The 21,980-nt window shown below is 38.3% G+C and overlaps 1 protein-coding gene across 11 annotated transcripts in view; it reads left to right on the forward strand.

The window, feature by feature from the left end:
* PPP2R2C (protein phosphatase 2 regulatory subunit Bgamma) overlaps positions 1 to 21,980 on the forward strand; it is a 199,009-nt gene that overhangs the window by 85,092 nt on the left and 91,937 nt on the right. For 3 of the 11 annotated variants that reach the window (XM_074587542.1, XM_074587540.1, XM_074587543.1), the window contains one exon: positions 12,336 to 12,486. The exons of 4 other annotated variants lie outside the window; for them this stretch is intronic. In XM_074587542.1, coding sequence (XP_074443643.1) covers positions 12,438 to 12,486 — 49 coding nt within the window. In that variant the 5' untranslated portion in view covers positions 12,336 to 12,437. Of the gene's footprint in view, positions 1 to 10,695; positions 10,849 to 12,335; positions 12,487 to 21,414; positions 21,571 to 21,980 lie in introns of those variants that run through there. 4 more of the 11 variants (XM_074587547.1, XM_074587544.1, XM_074587545.1 and 1 more) reach the window with 3 other exon arrangements.

Consider the following 21,980-nt stretch of genomic DNA (forward strand, 5'->3'; position numbering starts at 1 on the left):
ATACTTTCTGATCTTTTTTCTAATTACTATAGTAGCATGCTGGTTTTCTGCAGCTATGCAGAAGTTGGGTTTGGCGTCTGGGCATCAGTGAGTGGTTACAGAATATAGCAGAAGTCGGTCCCATGTGTGCCCCTCACAGACCAAAGCAGATGTCTTTTAGTAATCTTTTGATGGATATCTTCTGAATTGTAGTAATCCAAATTGTGGGACTTCCTCTGTGCGCCACTGGGCTTGGAAGAAATGCTTGATAGAATGAGATTATTTAACAAAAGTGCTGTTGAAAATATGACTCATACTGCCATTTTATGTGGCTGTGCTAATAACTGCAAGGTATAAGAATTGATGGGTGACTAAAAAAAAAAGTTTTTTATGTGAGAAAAGATTTCTACCAACAAGGTACCAACCATGACGATGCAATAGGAAAAACCCTAGCCTCAAGAAGAAACATTTCCATTGATTTTGATAATGCAGAAATTTAATTCTGTTGTTCAACTCTCTGCTATAAATCATAATCAGATTTATATCTTTCTTGTTATTTAAACGCTAAGAGTCACTAGGCGCAGATGTTTCTGTAAACACATGAGAAGGAGGTGGTTTCTGCCCGGAGGAATGTTGGTGTTAAGTATGAGACAAGAGACAATGTGAGGATATATTAAAACAGGGGGAACATGGGGTCACAATGACTGTGCTGGTCAGCACAAGAAGCAGCTGTAATATGAACCTGGCTGCCAAGTGTCTTTATTTGATGATAATCCGTTTGTTGCAGTGCCCTGAGGAATACAGTTTGTTTTAGCTGAGCTCAGAGTTGAAGTTAGATCAAGGAAATCTTCCTGTCTATGAAAACATTCTTCATGTTGAAAATATTCTTACGTTGCCCTTAATCACTGTTCTCTGCACGTACCAATGCAACAATAATCATTACCACTATAATAACTGACTGAGCAACTGTACTCATACTCACGCAGTTGTGTGACAGTCTCCTTGGACACCATGGAGCTCCGGCGCTTACCCCAAAAACTTAAGATAACCTAGAGAATAGTGCTGGTTACCAGTGAACTATGAAAAAAGTCTCTTCTGATCTCTGGCATGCTGTTTCTCCCTTCACCCATGCAGCAAAATATATAGAAGTGCACCTGGGCGTTCCTCAAAAATCTGCAGCATAAATATGCAGAAAGAGGGAATCCATGGCAGTTGTCTTGTTTGGACAGACTTAGAGGACTTCAGGTGGATGAAAGTGTCCTAAACAATTTAGTATTAGTGTAAGTAGATCAGACGTGGATGTTTTTTGTGTTATTTAAAAGATATGTACTGTAAAAATTAGTAACTATATTGTGTAGTTTGAATGTAGTGCAGTAAATCTACAAGCCCTGTCATGGGGACCTGACATGCCCTAATAAGTGCCCTATCTGTGCATAAACAGCCCTTACGTGAGGTAAAGGACTGGGGGTCAGGAGACAGTAAAGTACTTTCCAAAGTGGCTTTGCAGCAAAGATGTTAAGATACTTACTTGTCCACTACCAGACTCCAGGCAGATTCAGTCTCTCTCTCTGATGGGATCCTATGCCATAATTGATTCATAATCTATCTTCAGAGATTTTTTTATGACTGTCTGTTAGAGAGAGAGAAACTGGATTCGAATTGCGTTTAGCTGGTCTCAGCAACAGATGTCAGGTATCACTAAATAATGAATAGTCATGTCTGAGAAAGTCAAGAATATTCATTCTTTCTGTAACCTTGGCCAAATTAATCTTTTACTCTCTGCATGTTTTCCAAAATAGTTTTGTATCTTTACTATTAATGAAATATTAGGATATAGATAATGTATGAGTATTACTGTGGAATTGAATACAATTATATTGGGAACGTGTCTTGCTCTGGTTTACTTTTAATTGATTTTTCACCTATTATTAAATGTTAAAATAAAAAATAAGAGAATTACAAGTACTGCCATAAATCAATGTGTCCTGAACTGCAGAGCAAGTCATTTTTATAAGAGGGCAAGCCCCTGTATTTATAATAAATCAAGTTCGTTATCTGTTGAGCTTCCTGATTGAAGTAATTAGTCATTTATGCTGATACAAAGCCATCAGTGAGTACATTGCTTTGTTTCACAAATATTGAATCATAAATTGTTTTGTAAGGGTCATTGGTTATAATCAGCTGCACATTGTAGTGTAAATTTCTTGGTTTTTTGGTGGGGAAGTAGTTTCCTCTAACCCGAATTAATACACCAAGCAACTCTCCTGTGGTTAGAACTTAGATCAGTTTAAGACTGTAACAGGAAAACTAATTTAAAATGCAAGATAGGCCATAGCAGGTGGAGTCGGGCAGGGAGTCATTGTCAACTGATGCTTAGCGCTGAGGAGAGGGTCTCAAAGTTAGCGAGGGCGACTCCAGACGGTGCAGGTGGCTGCCTCTTGGGAGGGCTTGCTGGGCAGGTTCCCCCACTTCTGCAACTGCCGTGCTAATACCTGCCCCTTCCCACAAATGTCTGCGGAGAGGTCTGGTTAATGCCATTCACAAAATCTTTGGAAATTTGGGAACTGTGTATGCTTTTATACCTGTAAATTACTGCTATTACCTGAGGGGCTTCAGTTTGGAATGCGAGTTCTTCTCTGCAGCTAGGTGTAAAACACAGGTCATCACCAAGCTAAAATTCCTGCTCTTGAGCTATGGAAAAGCATGCGTGAAATCAGACTTCTTCCTGCTCTGCTTTAGCTGTTGGTAAGATTGGTCTGTTCTGGAGTAGGCTCAAGCTCGGCTTATTTTTCAGTATGGAAACACTGCGTGCATCTGGAATGTCATAGTTTCTCCTCTATTTCCAGACATCAGTTCTGACCAGCAAATACTTGGCATCATTTCTACAAAGGTTGCCCTTAGTCTGGAATAAAGCCATACATTGAGGACAAAAGGCATTGCTTCCCTGGAGAAGAGTTCAGAAATCTCCCGAGTTGGTTTTTTGATATTAGTTGAGCGTGCCTATGCTCATAGGTAGAAATAAGTGGGCTGAGCCAAGTAATTTCAGTGTAAGTCTAGCTTCTCCTCTGATGGCATTTTTGGTTTTATCAGTACTGCTGTCCCAGACTGGGTGCTCTCAAGAAGCATAATGCTTGTGAGCTATATAATTCATTGCTAATTAATTTTCCCTCCCTAAATGAGATGACGATTCTGTCTCCAAAATAAGTGGCTTGCTACTTATTTAAAGGCTTCCGGTAAGTAAGAAGTTAAAAGTAGTTGAAAATAGTTGAAATGGACTGTGACCTATCACTGGTTCCTTCAACCTTGTTCTTTTACTATACTTACCCCTCTTCCACAGACTGTAAACCAAAAATGTTGTTCCCTGTCTTTCAGTAGCTGATTTACAGTTACTGCGGACACAATAAAGAAAACAAAAATGGATTAAGCTGCTGTTCTGATCAGTGTCCTTTCAGTGAAAAGCATCACCTAGTATAAAAAAAGAAGTTGATGTTACAATAAGAGAAATGTATGATTTCTTTTCAAACTGTGTACACACACGGTTAACCATTATGCTGAGTGCTTGGTCACATATTCTGAGAATGGTTCCAAATTCTGTCCTGTACAAGGAGGTACAATGTCTTTCTCTGTCCTGTACAGGGAGTGTTGGCATCTGACGTTAGTGCCTGATAGCCACAGGAGCTCAAATATGTTCATTTGGATGCTGCAGCTGTGATATTTATTAAGAACTGAAAAGGGCATTTCAATTTGGTTCTGTTTGTATTAATGGCAAAACTTTCACCAATTGAGAACTGATCACAACATGTTACAGGGTCTTGTGAAAATGAGAAAGGACCCAATGATCTACTTTGACTAAAACTTTCATTGTATTTAAAGAAAGCAAGTTTTTGTCTGATTTGGTTTCTATGTGAAATTCCAATTCAAGGGTAATTATGAATCTCCAAAATCTTTCATTTCATATTAGATTATCTCCTTTATTTAGGGTTAAAATAAGGGAAACCTTCCTATCAGTTACTTTGTTCACCTGCTGTGCAAACTAATAATGCCATGCTAATCTAAAATGGAGCGTCAGTCACAGTCACATTTGAATTCCAGCGTAACAGGAACTAGGCAATTAAAAGAGGGAAATTAGATGAACTAGTGCTATTTTGTACTTTTTGATTTTAAAATCTGCAGTCAGTCAAAGAATGGAAGATGTGTTTTTAAAGAGGTACAGGTTTATTTACAGGAATGTTCTATGAATTATAATTGTAAAATACTAATAAGGAGATGTTACTAAAGATTTTTTTCTTTTAGCTTATACTTCTGTGAGAAACATGTAATAACATATAGGGTGAGGATTTGAGAGATTTGGCTTACAAAGAAGGGGGGTTGTGACGGAGTGCAGGTTAATACATGAGCCCTGGCATTTTCTCCCCTGTTCTTAGTGATGAAACATTGAGCAATTTCACAAGGAAGCTTAAATGTGCATTAGAGAAAAACTTAGCATATGCTAGGACAAAGAAGATAGATATTTTTCAGAAATTCTGTATTTCTAGTCCATAGTAACAAAACAGACAGGCTACAATAAGTCCTTTAAAGGGACGAACATTGTAATTTGAAAAGAAAATAGGTACTCGTGGCTGTTCACCACCTGGGTATTAATGCTGCCAATTACTGTGTCCTGCCTTTCGAACATTATTATGTTAGAGCAAGAAAAGAGCCAATATTGTATTTTATATGACCTTTCTAATGCTATATATACACATATAGATTTGTGTTATTTGTCTCTCTGATTCACCAAATGTTTCTTATTTGTGGCTCAAGGCATTTATTTATTGGAAGACTTCAAGCTGTGGTAAGCAAGGTCATAGATTAAGAATTGATTTCCACAGTTGCTCTAGCATACAAACTGAATTTCTCTTGGTTAGTTATAAAAACTACAGCTAGGCATAAATTCAGCTTTTCAACATTTTCTTGAAAATTACTGTTAAAGCAAATGAGAAAATACTCTAAGTATGTTTTGTGTGTTTAATTTAGGCCTCCAGCTAAAACCTAAGGAAAGCAAATGCTGCAAGCTTCCAAGTTAAAACATGCTAGTACTGAAGGGTTGGGGGTTTTTTTATTTCATTTGTTCTTTTTCTTGTTATTAGTCTCCCTTATTTTTTTAAACCAGATTTTCTGTACAGTTTTTGGCAAATCGTGTTTTGATCAATATGTTGATTAGTTCCTTGGTTTTGCTATATGCTCCTAGAGTCATTGCTAATTACAATAAGAATGTGGGTTTCCAAATGGCATATAGTTTCTCTCCTTTGGAAATAGTCCTACTATAAATAGAAAAATCTGCTGTTTTGTTAGCTTTGTCTCTAATGTGAGAAATAAGTCTTGTTAAACTGAAGGAGTATTTAGATTGTAAACTGAAAGTTCGCTAAAATCAAGGAGGTGTTTTGGGGGTATTTTTAAGGTGCTCTTTGTGGCTTATGGGGTTTTGTTTTTTGGTTTTTTTTTAAGGTGTGCTTTGTGTTGGTTATGATAGTAGAGCTACAATGTGCACAGCAATCAATTTGTGTAAATGTCAAAGATGTATAACCCTTTCATGAATCTTTGCTGCAATACACAGATTCCTAGTGACTATATAACAGATTTCAAGTTACAGAAATTGGCTTCTTGGACATATTTGCTTTAAAGAAAATATTTCTTATATAATACCCTGCTCCTGCTCTCTGTTTTTTGAATTAGTATGCCTAGAGCAGAAACCATAATATGTAGTGTATGTTTTCAGGTCATAATCAACATCATCAGGTGGCTTTACAAACACTAGCTTTGCCTCTACTGTTCCTGCACATGTCAGAGTTACTGTTTCTGACATTAGCAGAGGAAACACATTGCAAAATTATTTTTCTAGGATAACAGAGAACATTGTGTTTGCTTGTTGGGAATTCTTGGTTTGCAGTGCACAGTTCACCTTATAGCACTAGCCCACAAAGAAGAGACTAGTGTGTCAAAAGTTTTGTGGTACTCTGTTATACTAAAATAGAAACTGAATTGCCAATCCTGTTGCACACTAGTGCATGAAATAACTTTCTTCACAGTGGTCACAATATGTATGTAAAGGAAAGCAATTGGAAAGTGCTGTGTGTGGTGAGTGGTAAAACAGTTTGGTAGGTAAAACAGTTTGGTAGGTAAAACAGGTATGCAGTTATTTGAAAATACAAACTTTGTTAAGGAAAAAAAAATATGTGCAGAAATGAAGTACCTTGGACTTAGAAATCATTCTTCTTTCTACTTCAGATGGATGTTTTGGAGGAATGAAGTTGTGGAAATTCATCTGTTGGATCTCCTTTCACAGCTGTTCCCAGCAAGCCATTTTGTTAGCACTTGATCTTATTTTGCAAAATCTTGAGTTGGAGCTTATTTTGAGGTATTAAAAATGGCAAATTTTGTCAGTTTAAAATGCCCATGTCCATGATGAACTTCCTTTTGACTTCCTCAAGATTTCCATATAGAGATATCTCAAAAAAAAAATTCAGCTTTGTGATGAAATGAGGTGAATCTATTAAACTCAGACTTCTGTGAATAACAAAACAATCTCACTGGAAGCCTTGTTAGGAAGGAATTATGATTATCAAGTCTGGTAGTCAGAAAAGCTTCCTGTTAGGGTATTACAGCAGGACTAACTCAAGCATGGTTATGCCTGACTGAATACAAGATTTCCAGCCATTTCCAGAATGTAGATTTCTTTTTTAAAAGCACTTAAATATGTATGAAGAATCTTTGACTGATTCATTAACTTTGAATAAATTCCTATAACAAATGAGGGAAATGAAGAGAAAGCAAAAATAACTGGTTGAGCAGGACCCCTTGTGTGAGGTTGTCTGCCTGCAGAGGCACAGAGCTAGTACAGCTGACAGTTGTATCACTGGTAGTTCATTGTAGGTTCCACCTGACAGTAAACTTTGAGGAACAGAACCTTTCCAGAAGTAGATCTTGGGACCAGTCTCCTCTGTAGTGATGTAGTAGTACAGATTTTCAAATTTATTTTTTTTCCTCCTCACACTGCCCCAAGACAGGCGAACTAGTTGGAAGAATTACCAATCAGTTTTATTCTGCTCCTGTGATGAGGTTGGTATAAGAACATTATAGTGCTAGAAATATGATATTGTTCTACTTCTATGTCCTCCTTGACACCAGATGTGTGCCTAAAAGCTCCAAAGCCAGTTTCTGCAGTCACCTAATTGTTATGCCCAGTACGCTCTCACGTGGAACCATTCTCCAGTGACAGTGCAAAACATTAAAAAATGGTCTTTCCAACAAACAGAAGAGAAAAGGATGGTGAGCAGGAAGAGGAAAGCAGTCTTACCATTTTGTGCCTTCTGCAGTGTGTTCCAAAGAGAGAAAAGAATGGAGGGAGGTGAAAGGAGATGAATGACTTTGTATATAAACTACCTGACAGGACCCTCTGAGATTTTCAGACAGGAGTCAGCAGTATACATCTGGGGAAGGTCTGTCTAGCTGCAGCCTAGAAGTTTCAGCTTATGTAGGAATCTGTTGTGAAAAATGCTGTTTGAAAAAGTGCATCCACAATGTGTTTCAGACTGCTGGGGTCTTTGAGTTAGCAGAGAAGCGGTGCTACTGTGGTGACTTTGGTCTTCTCTTTGCATTTTAATTCTGGCATGTTTGTTATCTCAGCACTTGATGCAAAATCTAGCAAACTCTATGATCTTTCTGACTTTAATTGGAGAATTAAACCTGTAAAGTTCCCCGGAAGTTTAGAGTGTGTAAATACAAATATTCTTACCAGTTTGTGGGATTGCATGGACAGTACATGGATAGCATATGAAGGTTCTGTGCACCCCTATACAGTGCTTGGGGTCAGGCACTGGTCTGAAGAAGGCAACTGATACCAGGAATTTATCTATCACTCTCTTTTCTGCACATCTCCTTGGGGATTGTAGTTTCGGCTGGGATGAAGTTGACTTTCTTACTAGCAGTGCTATATTTTGCATTTGGGATGAAAATAGTGTTGGTAAAATACTGATGTTTTGGTTGTTGCTAGGCTGTCAAGCTCCTCACATGGCCCTGCGAACAAGCAGGCTGGGTGGGCTCAAGAAGTTGGGAGGGATACACAGCTGGGACAGCTGACCCCAACTGACCAAAGGGCTATTCCATACCATGTGACATCGTGCTCAGTATATAAAGTTGGGGGAAGAAGAAGGAAGGGGGGGATGTTTGGAGTTATGGCATTCGTCTTCCCAAGTCACCATTACTCGTGTTGGAGCCCTGCTTTCCTAGAGATGGCTGAACAGCTGCCTGCCGATGAGAAGAAGCAATTGAATTCCTTGTTCTGCTTTGCTCATGTGTGTGGCTTTTGCTTTACTTATTAAACTGTATTTATCTCAACGCACGAGTTTTCTCACTTTTACTTTGTTGATTCTTTCCTCAATCCCAACCGAGGAGAGTGAGCGAGCGAGCGAGCGGCTGTGTGTCCTGTGTGTCGACTAGGGTTAAACCACGACAGCAATATAACTCCTTGCCACGTGTTAAAACAGCAGTAAGACTTCTGTTACCGCTCTGAGGTTGGGGGTGTGTGTGTGTGTGTGTGTTAAATCGTGCACGTAGTATCTAGTTATGCATTCTTGACTTCATCTTCCTGCCACTCACTGCCTTGCTCTGACACGGGTGGTTCTGTGAACTCTACTCAAGCGGAAGTTGTGAACAGCCAGTCTTGCGGAGACTCTTCCCAAGCCTCCTTCCATGTGCTGTTCCCTCAACACCAGAAACAACTTCCCCAATAACTGACAAAGACTTCAGATTACAAAACTTAAGCAAACGTGTTCATTGCTTTTTTTTCTCATGATGGCATTTTCATCAAGGACCACATGCCAGCACCAAATGACGGTTTGGTCCCAGGTGGCTTGACTCTCTGGTGTGATGGTGGAAAATGGGACCTACTGTACGATGTTAGCAAAGGAGAGGATTGGAATGAGCAAGAAGCAAAGGCTGCCAAAAAATGAAACTATGGGACCAAAGGAGTCCTGGTACTGTAGGTTTCAAATGCTCTGTAATTTAAAAAGTATCAAACTCATTAGTGCATCCTATCTGTTTTAAAACAGCTTTAGTCATACCTCATTCTTCACTGCTTCTCTGCTGTGGAATTTTTCCTTTGTGATAAGGCTAACTTTAAACATTTCAGGTTGTTCTCTCCCTAGAAGAGGGGGTAAGCTCACAGCCAACAAAGCCAAGTGTGAAGCAGTTCTGCACTAAGCCATTCCACCTCTGTGGTTACACCATTGCTGTGATTACATTTGAGCAGCTCTAGATTTCAATACTGCTGCATCGTTTTGCTTTCAATTGTTAATTAAAAAGTTTTCATAGCCAGGGAACAGAACAATAGGGGGTTTTGTATCCACCACCAGCCCCTCCCCTCAAAAAAAAGGTTCAGCTGTGAGTGAAATGCTGTTAAAAGCAACATTTGTACAGATGCCAAGTGGGAAGAGACAGCAAGCATGTAATAAAGAACAATTAATTTGTTTCAGAAGGAACAGATGTAAAATAATAAATGATTTAAAAACAGGTTTTCTTCTGTTTCTCTTCTTTTAATCTCAGTCATCCATAAGAAGAATAATAGTAGTTTTCTAACTAGGCCTTTCTAAAAGGCAGCAAAGACTTTGGTTCCACTTAACGTCTCAGTAACCTTGCACTGAAATGCTAGTATTTCGGAATACTGATGTCTGATTTTAGTAGTCAGCTCTTATGCATTGAATGTCTCGATACTTGCTACTTTCTACACTTACAGGTTTTGATAAAGGCACACAGACTTCATTTAGTTCATTACGGTAAGGCAAAATGAGAGACTATGGATTTTTTCATAAGGACACACATTTTTGTTTACGGATGGATGAGCATATTAAGTTGTGTAACACCTGTGTCTAAGCAGACGTAGAAGTAGGTATTTATGCTGGGCACAGGTTGTTTTTCTCCAGATATGTAGGCATAAAGCCTGAATAAAAATGCAGTGTTTTGTTCTTAGACATTGCACAATGTCCTTTAGTCAGCAGTTACTTTGTACAAACACAGTTTCTGTATTATCATGCAGGAGGACTGTAGTGATCATCATAAAACCCAGGACTGGCAATGAGAATATCTGAGCAGAATAAGAAGACCTTTCCAAAAGGAAACTTGCAAGAAAAGGTCTTTTATTTGAAAGGGTTTGTTGACTTTCTCAAATTATGGTTATTTGCTTATCTGACCCATTTACCCAGTAAAAAGAGTACTAAATCCTGTGACATCTACAGTAGAGCTTTTTTTGATCATGGGAATCCAGCGTTCATTGCTTGATGGCATTTGCTTTTATAAACAAGAACTGTGAATGTTAATGTTCTTGTGAGTATCCTAAATCAGCATTTGGAACAAACGTATTTCAGGTGCGAATATGCAGGCAGAGACTGATACTTTAACTGTTGTGTTCCAGTTATTTATTTGGTAAGTATTTTCAAATTAAAATAAAATGTATAGATTTTTTTTCCCAAACTAAAATTTTTGCAATGGATACTTCATCACTAAAAATCGGCGTTATCATGGGTCCTTTATCAGTCTTCAGTCTTTTGCAAATTGCAGTAGCATACCTTCTGAAAAACATGAATGCTGATTTAGAAGAACACCTTGAATCACTGATGTGAGTTTAAGAAGAGGCATCAGCAGTATAAGATGGCTATACTACAGTTTTCACTCCATGGAAAGTCTGCTCAGTGTTTTGCAGTGCCATGCATGCTCTGTTACATGGCATACACCTACACTGGCTCAACCAGCGGAAAATCGACAAATCATGCAGATGCTGAGAGAGATGTTTGAAGAAGTTGAAGAAGTAGAGGTCATCTGGTGTGAAGCTTCTAGGTATGCCCTTCTTTTTATCAACAAAATGACATAGTACTTGAACTATTGATTTTTCTTTTACTTGATGTCTGAATACAGATTTGTTTATAATATTTATTGCTTTCTTGTTGATAGAAACTTGAAGAAGGGAGTTGAACAAAACATATAGGGCAGTTCATGTTAATACAGAACTTTTTTGCCTTTTCCACCCTCTCAATAAAATGCACTGGCATGGGAAAAATTGAATGCAATCCCGATGACATGGAAAAGCAAAAGAGAAGGCCACAGACTTACAAATAAAACTTAATTGTTATTTGCTCATTTGAAACGGCAAAGAGACAGTCAATACGTTGCTGCATGATTAGCTCTAAGTTATTAATGGTACCTGAACTATGTTTTATGTATCACATCAGTCATGTGCTTGATCATCATTCTCTCATTGTGTTTTATGTTCTTGGCCTGTCCAAGTGGACTTGTGGCAGAGACAAGCCTCTGTGCTCTTTTCAGATGGCTTTTAGTTTCTGTTTTCCTTTGTTTTAAAAATAATGAGATTGCAAATCTTACATGGTGGGATGAGTGGTGGAGCTCATCCTTGCTTTACTGTCGGGACCATGAGTACCTGATACATGGCAGTTCTCCGCTTGCTGCGAAACTACTCTAGTAACTCCATGCTGTTCTGATTGCTTTTTGTCTTTTTTTGCCTCTCAAGGCACTGATGCGTGGATGTTTCCTGACTCATTAGTGCTTTTTAAAATTCCTTGAGAGTTCTTTCTCTTGTATTCAAAAAGAGAAGGAGGTGGTAAAAACTAGCTACACTGGAGCAGAGGAACAGAAAAACAACTAGCTATTCAGGCTCAATTCAGGAAAAAGAGATTTTGTTCTCTTATTGTCTTTCTCTTAAATAAGCCAGGAGGTGGGTTTGTTCTTTTGTCCACACCCATCTTTACACTTTTCTTCTTTACACTCATCTGCAAATCAAGGTCATTGCTAAACTGAGACGCTCTCTCTACCTAGACTTAAAGCGACTGTAAGAGTATTCTTAAGAAAGCGAACCCACGTGATCTGTGTGCTTTCAGTCTGTGTTGCTGTTTGCAACCTGAATGTGATTTGGTTTCACACTACCCACTGTGTGCCAGAGAAGAGCTGATCCTGTAGATGGGTAGTATATTTCTCCGTATTGCCCATGCCTAGTTGTGTCAGGCCATATGAATAAGCAGGGCTCTGTGCTGAGGCTTCCCCCCTCGGTATAGTCCTGCACTTTGGCTGATGCAATCCCTTTATATGAGGTGGAGGGTTTGTCCTGTGAATGGCAGTTGAATTTACATGTGAAAAGGAGCTCAGATACCCACTGAAAAGACTGTGTTGATATAAGGAGCTGAGATATTGGATGTGGAACTAACTAACACACAATTTTGAAAAGTTGGGGGCGAAAGGGAGAAATTAAATGACCTCTCTGTTGTATAGCAGAAGTGAATCAATGGCTTTGTTTTTATGTTTTTCTTTGAAAGATATTACCTGCTGGCTGCAGAGTGGGTGGATTCAGCTTCCTTCTGGAGCCTGAGCAAATCACTTGAGGAAGATCTTGCTTTCTGCTGCATCCTAAAGACAACATGGAAGGGGAGAGCCTCTATGAGGTTGATTCTGGAGATGGTCTTGGAGGTAAGGTTGCCTATGACTTATTTTTGCTTTCATCCCAGATGGCTGGTTACAGGAAGCCCTTATGACAGTGGATCTCAGAAGCCGCAAAAAGCGTATGTGATAAAGATGTCTTAAGTTCATTGATTGTATTATGTCACTTTACAAGCAGTGAATAAAAATTTTTGAAAACAACTGTGTCCTGGAGGAAGTGGCACATCTAGATACTGCACATTCTAAATGTTGTTACTTAGAGTCTGAGATGTCCCAAAGATGATGCAAACCCTAAATACTTAACAATAAAAGTAAAAGCATGTAGCTTTTTCTCTCCTTCTTTGTTTCTCCTTTTTCTGTCTCTCACCTGCTGAGTAACTGTATTGCACACACTGTTTTGTTTGTATTTTTGAACTGCACTGCAGAAAACATCATGAAATGGTACTGACTCTGTCTTCTGTACTAGCGACCCACGTGTAGATGGAAACTTTTCATTGACCTAAAATAAAGAGTCCTTGTTCTTGCTTAGCTACTATTCTACAGGTGTCCTTTGGCAACTTAGCTAACTTCATTCCTGTGGTTAATCATCTTCATAATGGGGTGAACGTCTTCTAAGAGAAGGTTGCATGCTTCCACATGGATGCTGTTCTTTGCGTATAATGCAGAGGACCTTTGACAGAGTTTTCGGGCAGATCCATCTGTTCTAAATTCCTTGTTTAACATAGCTTCCTCTGAGATTAACTAAACAAATACCTTTATTTAGTTTGCAGAATACCTTGAACTACCTAGGCCAACTCACTTTTGAACTCAGAATCTAAAGATTATAGGAAAGAATGAGGTTCTACATCAGAACACTGTAATAACAAAGACTTGGGGTGCTGCCCATCAATTTGATGGTTTAGATGTTTTCCTGTCACTGGATTGTAATCAGGCAGATTGGGTTTTGTCTGAGTATACTGTGCTTGTGCTAAGATGCTTTCTTTTGTGTTACATAGTTTTGTAATAGTTTTCCTGGGCCCTATCTGTATCAGCAGTCCTATGTACTAGGAGGAACAGTTTCTACTCTTTTATCACTGAGTTTCCTTCTTATTAATGAGTTGCTTCCAGACGCTCGTCAGTTGGACTAACATGTAGCTATGTATCCTTAAACAATTTACTTTTTTTTTTTTAAAGACAAACCTGGTGATTCAAATTACTTCTAAAATTCCTGATAATACTGTCTATGAAATAATTATTTTGTCATAATAAATTTTATGACAAGAACACTGTAAGTATAAGCTCAAGTATTGTCTTTCTGCTAGGTGAATGAAGGGTAATAGAGTTGCAGCATTTCCGTTGACTTTCTGACCATTTGTGTTGCCCGCTCCCATAGTTTTTCAAACATCTGGAGCCATTGTTATAACCGTTAATGGTTAAGTTACTTTTTTATTTTGTAACCTGTCTCAGGTGCCAGTTTTCTGGCCTTACCGTTGTGTCCTTCAGTTGCTGATTCTCTGCTGCAGTACTGCATCTCTGTAATTTCTTTCATGCGACTTTGAGCATGGAAAAAATCTTTCAGAGCTGAGGTCAAAGTTGTGTATCCCGGCCCTCCTTGAGTCTTTGTTGTTATAATAAGTTACTGTCCTTGATCTACATTTTTCTAATTTATATAGGCAAGAGGGAGTGTGTGTGTGTTTAAGTACGCAGAATGGGTACTGGCTTGTCTGGCTTGCCCTGCTCTCTTTCTTTTTGAATTCTGACTTAAGATTGTAAGCTCTTCAGAGCAAATTTACTATTTTGGGGAAATAGAATAAATTTTCATTGCCATAAATTATGGGATAGGGCCATATTTACAGCAGCATTTCAGTGTCTCCAGTGTACTACGTGTATGGTGCTTTTTTGGACAAAGCGTGCTTGCGTGAGTAATGCTAACAGAGTACCATTTCCGGTTTTTCAGAAAACCGGTATGTTCTCTCTGTGTGAATTGCTGGATATCAGCTTAAGTAAAAGACAATTCCTTGCTTCTTCCCTTATTAAAAAACCAAAGGTATATAAAACCAAACTCAACAAAAATTCCCGTTCTCAAAGTATCAGGAATGGGCAAGAGCTAGCTATCTGTTGTGATCAGCACACAATCTGATGAGTAAGGGAAGTGTTGGAAACTCCAGTGTTTTAAAATCAAGGGCTGCTAAAACTTTGAATGTAGCTTTGCTATGTTTCTTGGATTCTCTTTGTCCTGCTTTTCCTACTTCTATTTGAGATACCAAAATGACGAGTATATGCTATTTATGGAGCCAAACTGGGGAATTTTGCACTGTTTTATAGAATGTGATTTAAATAAAAATGTGACTTTAAAATAAAGCAAATATCTTTTGGAAGCTAAAGGACATGCCTACCTTCTGAGATGGGTACGTATTCTTGGCATATAACAAAGTCTGTATACACCTTCTGTATTATAAATACAGACATACTTTGAGATATATACATGTCGAGCACAAATGTATGGTTACAGTTAGACTGATCTGGTGTCTGAATTATGATGTATCAGAGACCTGAAACAAACCAGAAATGTGCCCATTTTCAGCAGTGAGTAGTACATGTGAAGCAATTTACTAGTATGATGAAATCGCCTCCAAAAACCAAAGTGTGTTTTGTTAATTCAAGGTCTGTGGTCTCTGATGGAAGAGTTTCCTGGGATTATAAACTCCCTGTGAGACTGCATGAGCTTGAGGATCAAACGACCTTAAGAATTTTGTGGCCATTTTTTGTCAGATCAAAAAAAAAATTAACACAAATATTACCCCATAATTCATTACTTTGTTAATAGAAAATCAGGCCACTCTTTTCAGATTCAGGAACCCAAAGTAAAGCTCTTCCCCTCATTTTAACTGCAAAAATTGTTTGGATTTTCACAGGTGTGGGTGGCTTATGGCACTCCTTAATGCCAGTGAAAGCTCAGGAATGATGCTTATAGAGATCAAGTAGATTAATTTGATACTGTGGAGTTACGTACTTAACACAGTCTTTTTTAGCTTAAAAATTAGCCCTAACATTAAAAGTAGTTAAGGTACCTGTGCTGTGGGGATTGTACCTGGTCCTCTTGACTTGATGTTACTTCATGGCAGGTTTTGAATGCCTCTTAAATAATGCACAAAGAAGAACAGAGATGACTTTTCTCCTGGCCTTTAAAGCCAAACTCTGTGAAGGTCCTTTTGCAGTCAAACAGGGTCTCCAGAGTACAAGCCACCCCACACATGGTGGAGAAGAGGCAGGACTGTAATTCTTCACAGTGCAGTGCACTGAAAACCTATTATAGCTAACCTAGAACAGATGGGCACGTCTACTTCAAAGCAAAGACTTCATAGCTTCAGTTGCCAAGGAGAGATTTCTGCTTTCCTCAAACAAAAGAACTCTGTGGTGGGATGACCTTGGCTGGCTGCAAGGTGCCCAGCAAGTTTCTCTGTCACTCCTCCTCATCATCAGGGCAGGGGAAGAAAATGAGATAAAAGGATAAGAAGAGGGACATCACTCATCAATTACTGTCACAGGAAAAATAGACTCAACTTCAGAAAGATTAATTTATTGCTAATTAAAAATATAGTAGGCTAGTGACAAAAAACCCCAAAACTAAAAACACCTTCCCCTCACCACCTTTCTTCCCAGACTCAACTTCACTCCATCCTTCTTGATTTTTCTGCCACCTCCTGCCACCCCTGAGCAATGCAGGGGGATGGGGAGTGAGGGTTACGGTCAGTCCATAACACTTCATCTCTGTTGCTTCTTCTCCTATGCCCTACTCCAGCATAGGTCCCACTGAGGGAATACAGTCCTTCATTAATTTTTCCAACATGGGTCCTTCTCACAGGCTGCAGTTCTTCAAGAACTGTTCCAGTATGGACCCCTTCCACAGGGAAGATACCATTAGGGACATACCACAGATTGCCCAGAGAAGTGGTGGAGGCCCCATCCCTGGAGGCATTCAACGGCAGGCTTGATGAGGCTCTGAGCAATCTGATCTAGTTGAAGATGTCCCTGCTTACTGCAGGGGGGTTGGACTAGATGACCTTTAAAGGTTCCTTCCAACCCAACACATTCTGTGATTCTATTCTATGATTCATTCCAGCATGGGTTTCCCACGAGCCACAGTTCTTGCCAGAAAACCTGCTCCTATGTGGGCTCCTCTCCAGGGGTCACAGCTCCTGCCCCTGGAGGGAGTAGCTCCTGATCTCTTCTCACAGAGATCCCTGCAGACCCTCCACCACCAAAACCTTGCCACAGAAGCCCAACACAGACTCTTAACTGTTATTCCAGAGCAATATACAGCTTTAAGTGTATTCCTTATGGACCCAATGCAATTCTTAGAGGGTATTGTCATTAAGTGATTGTCTTTATTATCAATATCTTGATTACTTTAATGTGTCCCTAAAAGGAGTCACTAACTTGGACAATGTAGAGTTAAGTATATTTAGGGATGTTTCTTCGGAAACTTTTAAACCTTTTAATTATGGAGTGATATGATTATTAATTAAAACTAAAAGTCAAGCTCCGTTATTGTTCTGCCTCCATGACTTGATTTTTCAAAATGTAATCCTGTTTGTTTTGGCAAGGAGTCTGCAGTGTCTACATACATATATGCAGAATCAATACCATAGCACGCATTTTTCCTTATTCCCTGTACTGTACTGTAATAAGAACCTGAAGATCTGCTGCTGCCGAAAAGGTATTATGGGGAAGAGATTGAGGAGGAATTAAGGAACTTTTGTGGTTCTGTTGTATTGTTGATGTTACACCAGATCTGCTTTTGGCCTAGTGTTTTCACTTGTAGCTCTTGTTCAAGTAAAAAATGCTTTCTGCACGTTAGAAAGGCTGCGAGCTAGTTGCTATGGTATTCAGCTTTTTTTTTATTTTATTTTAACCAATCGCCTTGCTTTTGTGATGGTTCAGACCAGAATAAGAAATCAGTCACACAGGCTAGAGCAGCTAGCTCAAAAGAGCAGCTATTGTTGGCTTGAAAATCTATAGAGGTTGGGAGAACAGCAGAATTTGACTTTCAAGAAAATATTTACCACAGTCTGTGTTTATGTTATATATTCTAATGTGTAACTAAATGCTAGTGATGGTGGTAATAGCAGTAGTCCTTTTTCAGGATGATAATAAAAATTTAATCACGGGACTAATTTCTCTATGTTGTTTTATCACCCCAAAGGCGTCAGTAGTTTCCAGCTAAAGAATGATCAGGTATTTTTATTCTGTGGCTGTTTTTTTATTGGTTTTTTTTTGTGTTGTGTTAGTAAATGGTAGTATGTTTCTGACAGGATATTATTTGTTAGTGGATGATTACCAGACCTTGCTACTTGTATTCTCAATTTTAGTGTTGCTGTTTGGCTAATCAGAAAATTCTGGAAGACTGCTAGATAATGTAGAAGGACTTTAAAGTCATAGTGGTGCTGATATGTAGCTGCAGTGATCGAAGGATATAAGAAAGACAAGGTATTTAGAGAGAGGTATATTCTGATACGTGAACTATCCAAAAAGGGAGGACAGACTTTTGCAAGTCTTCTGCAGGTTTTAACAAGCTCTTGTCTGCTTGGAGGCAAGGTTGTTCTCCTACCCACCCGGTCTGCAACTGTATCAGCAGGACAAATATAAGATACAGCTTCTTTTGCAGAAAACAACTTCTTCCAGAAGTCATGGCTGTACCACAAATAAAACTTTCAAAATTCAATTTAGAAATCACTAGAAATCACGCTTGTAAATGCAGTGCTACATACTAAAACACCATCAAAATCTAGACAGTGCAACTGATAACAATGTGTGAAAACACATATTTGGAAATAACTATGCAAAAAAAGTAAAGATTTAATCTAGGAATGTCTTTTGTCTGTGCACTCTGTACAATACAGTGGCACAATCCTTTTCCAGTGGATAGCAGGATCTACTGAAGAAGCCTTTGCGTATTACTCTCAGAAGTGCGATGAGAACTTTCATTTTCTTTCCTAGAGCCTTATGTGGTACCCTTTCTTTTTCTGTATGAAGGTAAAAATGTCACACTGTGGACTAAAATGCTGGCAGTGAATAATGATATCTCTGCTCTCACTGAGCACAAACGAAACCACCTAGTAATCAAGGGTTGGTCTAAGAATAGTAACTGAATGACGAGGTTGAATCTTGGAGAGGCTTTAATAGCCCCATTTCAGTGTTTGAATTCCTTATTGTCACTGGACATCCAGGTAGACCTCAGTACATGCCACCAGAATAGTAAAGCAGCTGTGATGTTCAGGAAATACAGGTTTCTAAGCATGTGGTACATGACTTTGCAAGAGATCAAGAGGAAGATGTGCATCAGCTCATCAAATAGAATGAAAAATCCACCTTCCAAGATAGTACCAAAAAAAAGAAAAAAAAGGCAGAGCAAAGACAACTTGTCACAGCAAACTAAAAGGAAGAGTAAAAATCTTATTTATAGTAAGTCTTAATTTATTGCACTGGGATTCCTGCATCCTAATAAGTGGAACGTGGAGAGCTCCCCATTGACTATTTAGCTAAACAGGCTGAAGTCTTTTTAGGTCAATTATTAATTTTTATTTATATCAAATCTATGCTTTAAACACATACTCATGGGAGAAACTCCCACGTTTTTCAGTAAAATGAAAACCCTAGAAAAATCTGGATGTATCAAGATATTTTTTTAGAGTTTATGGTTTTGGAGAGCCAAATTTAATGTATGGGGTGTTTCACATTTGTTAGTTGCCACTGGATGTCTGAGAACATAAAAGACATACATCCATGTGATAGAGTTTTTAAGCATGTCCACTTTCTACAGATGTGATTTTAATGGCACAGTTCACTGATGTTTTATCTTGTGATGTTTTCAGATGAGCTTTTTATTATCAGATGAGCTTCTTATCATTTATTAGTGTTCTTTAACTTATTTTTAAGTTATTTACTAAGTTACAAGACATGTACAAATGATCAGCAGTCAGGGATATAGTGAGTTTATTAAGGGATGACGGTTTGATATGTAAAAGTGAAAAACCTCAATAAATGACTCTTAGTGAAACAACAGAAATACAACTTGCCAGAGTTCTCGTATAGTTGTCTGCTGCAAATAAATGCTTAGATGAGGTCTTTCAGTGGTGGCGTAGATGATCTAGAGATAAATTAATTTATTCTTTATTCAAGCACCACAGTCATTGATCATATAATTTAAAAAGCATTGAGCATCTAAAATTCTTAAACCAGAAAGTAGACAAGAATATTCAAGCTCTTGAAAGTATTTTCTGCAGCAGCCCTTGCATTTTAATACTTTTGCAAGAACATCTCTTTAAGATATTAATTTTAGTCATTTTCAGGGTCACATCTAAAGTACCTGTTTATTGCTATATGACTTCACTTGGAAATTGCCCTTGACTAATAACTGCCTATGTCTACTTGCCACCCAGCTTTTAAGGCAAGTCATAAGGGATGGGATTTAATTTAGTAGAGCTTTGCCTTTTTAAGGAAAGTACAATGTAGAGATGTGAAGTGTATTTAAATTTGATTATATAAAAAATACTCTGCACTGATCTGTTGTTCAAAGACACGGCTTGCTGCATGTCACCTATTTACCTTTCACATGTTGTATACGCATACTGATAGTTCTTCACTGCTTATACTGAATCTTTGCAAGTTCCTTGCTGGTCTAAGTATAGTAGCTCAACTGCTTTTGGAAATTTTGATAGAGAAATGATGGTCTACATACCCAGAGAACTTGCCTCATTTCCACTAAAAGAATACTCTGGGCTTGATTCAGATTCATAATTTATCAAAAATACTGCTTTTAATAGTGCAAATATAAGTAGAAAGAAAACTCATGAGTAGGATGCACGCAGATACACACCTGAGTAATTGAATGGATTGCTGCTGTCTGGACTAGATTCGCATAATGACAAATGCCTTCATAAAAAGGACTGCTTTGATACAGCACTTCATCTTTCTGAATTCCAAAGCTCTGCAAATTTAAATATAAGCATGGGTAAATAAGCATTGAAATCATCCTGGCATGTATAATAGAATTTTTTTCCTATTCAATACTTGTATGTATTTGCTTTCCAATGTGTCTTCTAGTAAAGAAAGGCTTTTGAAGAAAAGTGAAAGATACAAATGAAAATGGAGAATATATTTCCACACGGATCCATAAGGTTTTTCTCTTTGATGCTATACAGACCTGGGATGAAGAGTTGATAGTTTGGGCTGGTCTGCTTTGAATACCAATATTAATGTAAAATGGGTTCCTTAACTTCCTCACCTTATGTTCTGATGACAGAAATACAGTTTATTTCTCTGAAATAAAACATTTTATTTTATGCTTGTGTGATAACTTTTTTTCCTTATCACTTTTTCATTTTTTGTTAGGAAGATCCTCCCTTTAAAAGGGAAAGAGCACCTGTTCTCTAGATCCTGTAGACTAATTTTCTGGGGTCCATTTTAAATTTTATCAACTGAAGCAGTCAATGCTTCTTAAAACCCTTCTTCAAGAAGCATTCTGTTGAACTGTTCTTGATAGCGGGTAAACTGATTAATCTGAGTGGAATCCCTTCAACAGCTTTACAATGGGTTTCACACTACGGAATTTTCAGGGAATTATTTCAGTAACTTAGATCAGGACTGAACTATCAGCACCTCCCTGGTAATTCTAAAAATAGTACCTACTTCTTTGGGTTTAGGAATATGAGAGAGGAAATTCTCTTGAGTCTCAGCTAATTACACTGATGGAAGTGAATATAAGAGACAGAAAGATCGGGGCTGCAGCTTGTGACTTACGCTCTTGTAAGTCTGGGAATGTCCACTGAAGAAGTATTTTTCTGCTATTGAAAGTGATTGGGAGAACAAGGTGCTTGCTTGCTTACAGGGTCAATATTTTTGTTCCTGCTTGAAAAATTATCCTTAGATGAGGAAAGTTTTCACCATTTTTTTGTCTTGAATTTCTTTGTTTTTTAGGGAAAGCTATAAGGAAGCTTGTGCACAAGGCGACTCTGGTGGCATCTAGAATCCTCAGATTTCCTTGACTGAATCCATCTGGGTTTAGCCCTAAATATAGTAGACAAGCTGCACTGCTTGCACTGATAAATTATATCTTCCAAATGATAGACCAAGGTACAGTTATGTATACTAACCATTTTTGATCTCATTTGACTCTTGATTCTGTTACTTTTTGGGTAGTTGTGACAGTACAGTTTGTCCCTGTTGTTGTGGACTATCTTTTCATCAGTACTTTTAAAAAAAAATTAATTGAAAGAGACTTCTGGCCTGCCTCTGGCATTTGATGTTTCCAGCTTCTTATGAGTCTGCAGCTTGGTGGGAAACAGCCTCTCCTGAGATTTACAAACTTGCCTTCAGTGGCAGGTAGACAGTGGGACTGTTGGCAGCCAACTTTATTTGTGTTTACTACCCGTGGAAAAGAAAAAAGTGAAAAACTAAAACAAAACTCCACTTCCTTTTTTGACATATCTTTTATGTTGACTTTGTATGCTCAGCAATCATAAAATGAAAACGGACTATGTTCT

This window comes from Larus michahellis, chromosome 5 (genome assembly GCF_964199755.1).
Source record: "Larus michahellis chromosome 5, bLarMic1.1, whole genome shotgun sequence".
Taxonomy (NCBI): Eukaryota; Metazoa; Chordata; class Aves; order Charadriiformes; family Laridae; genus Larus; species Larus michahellis.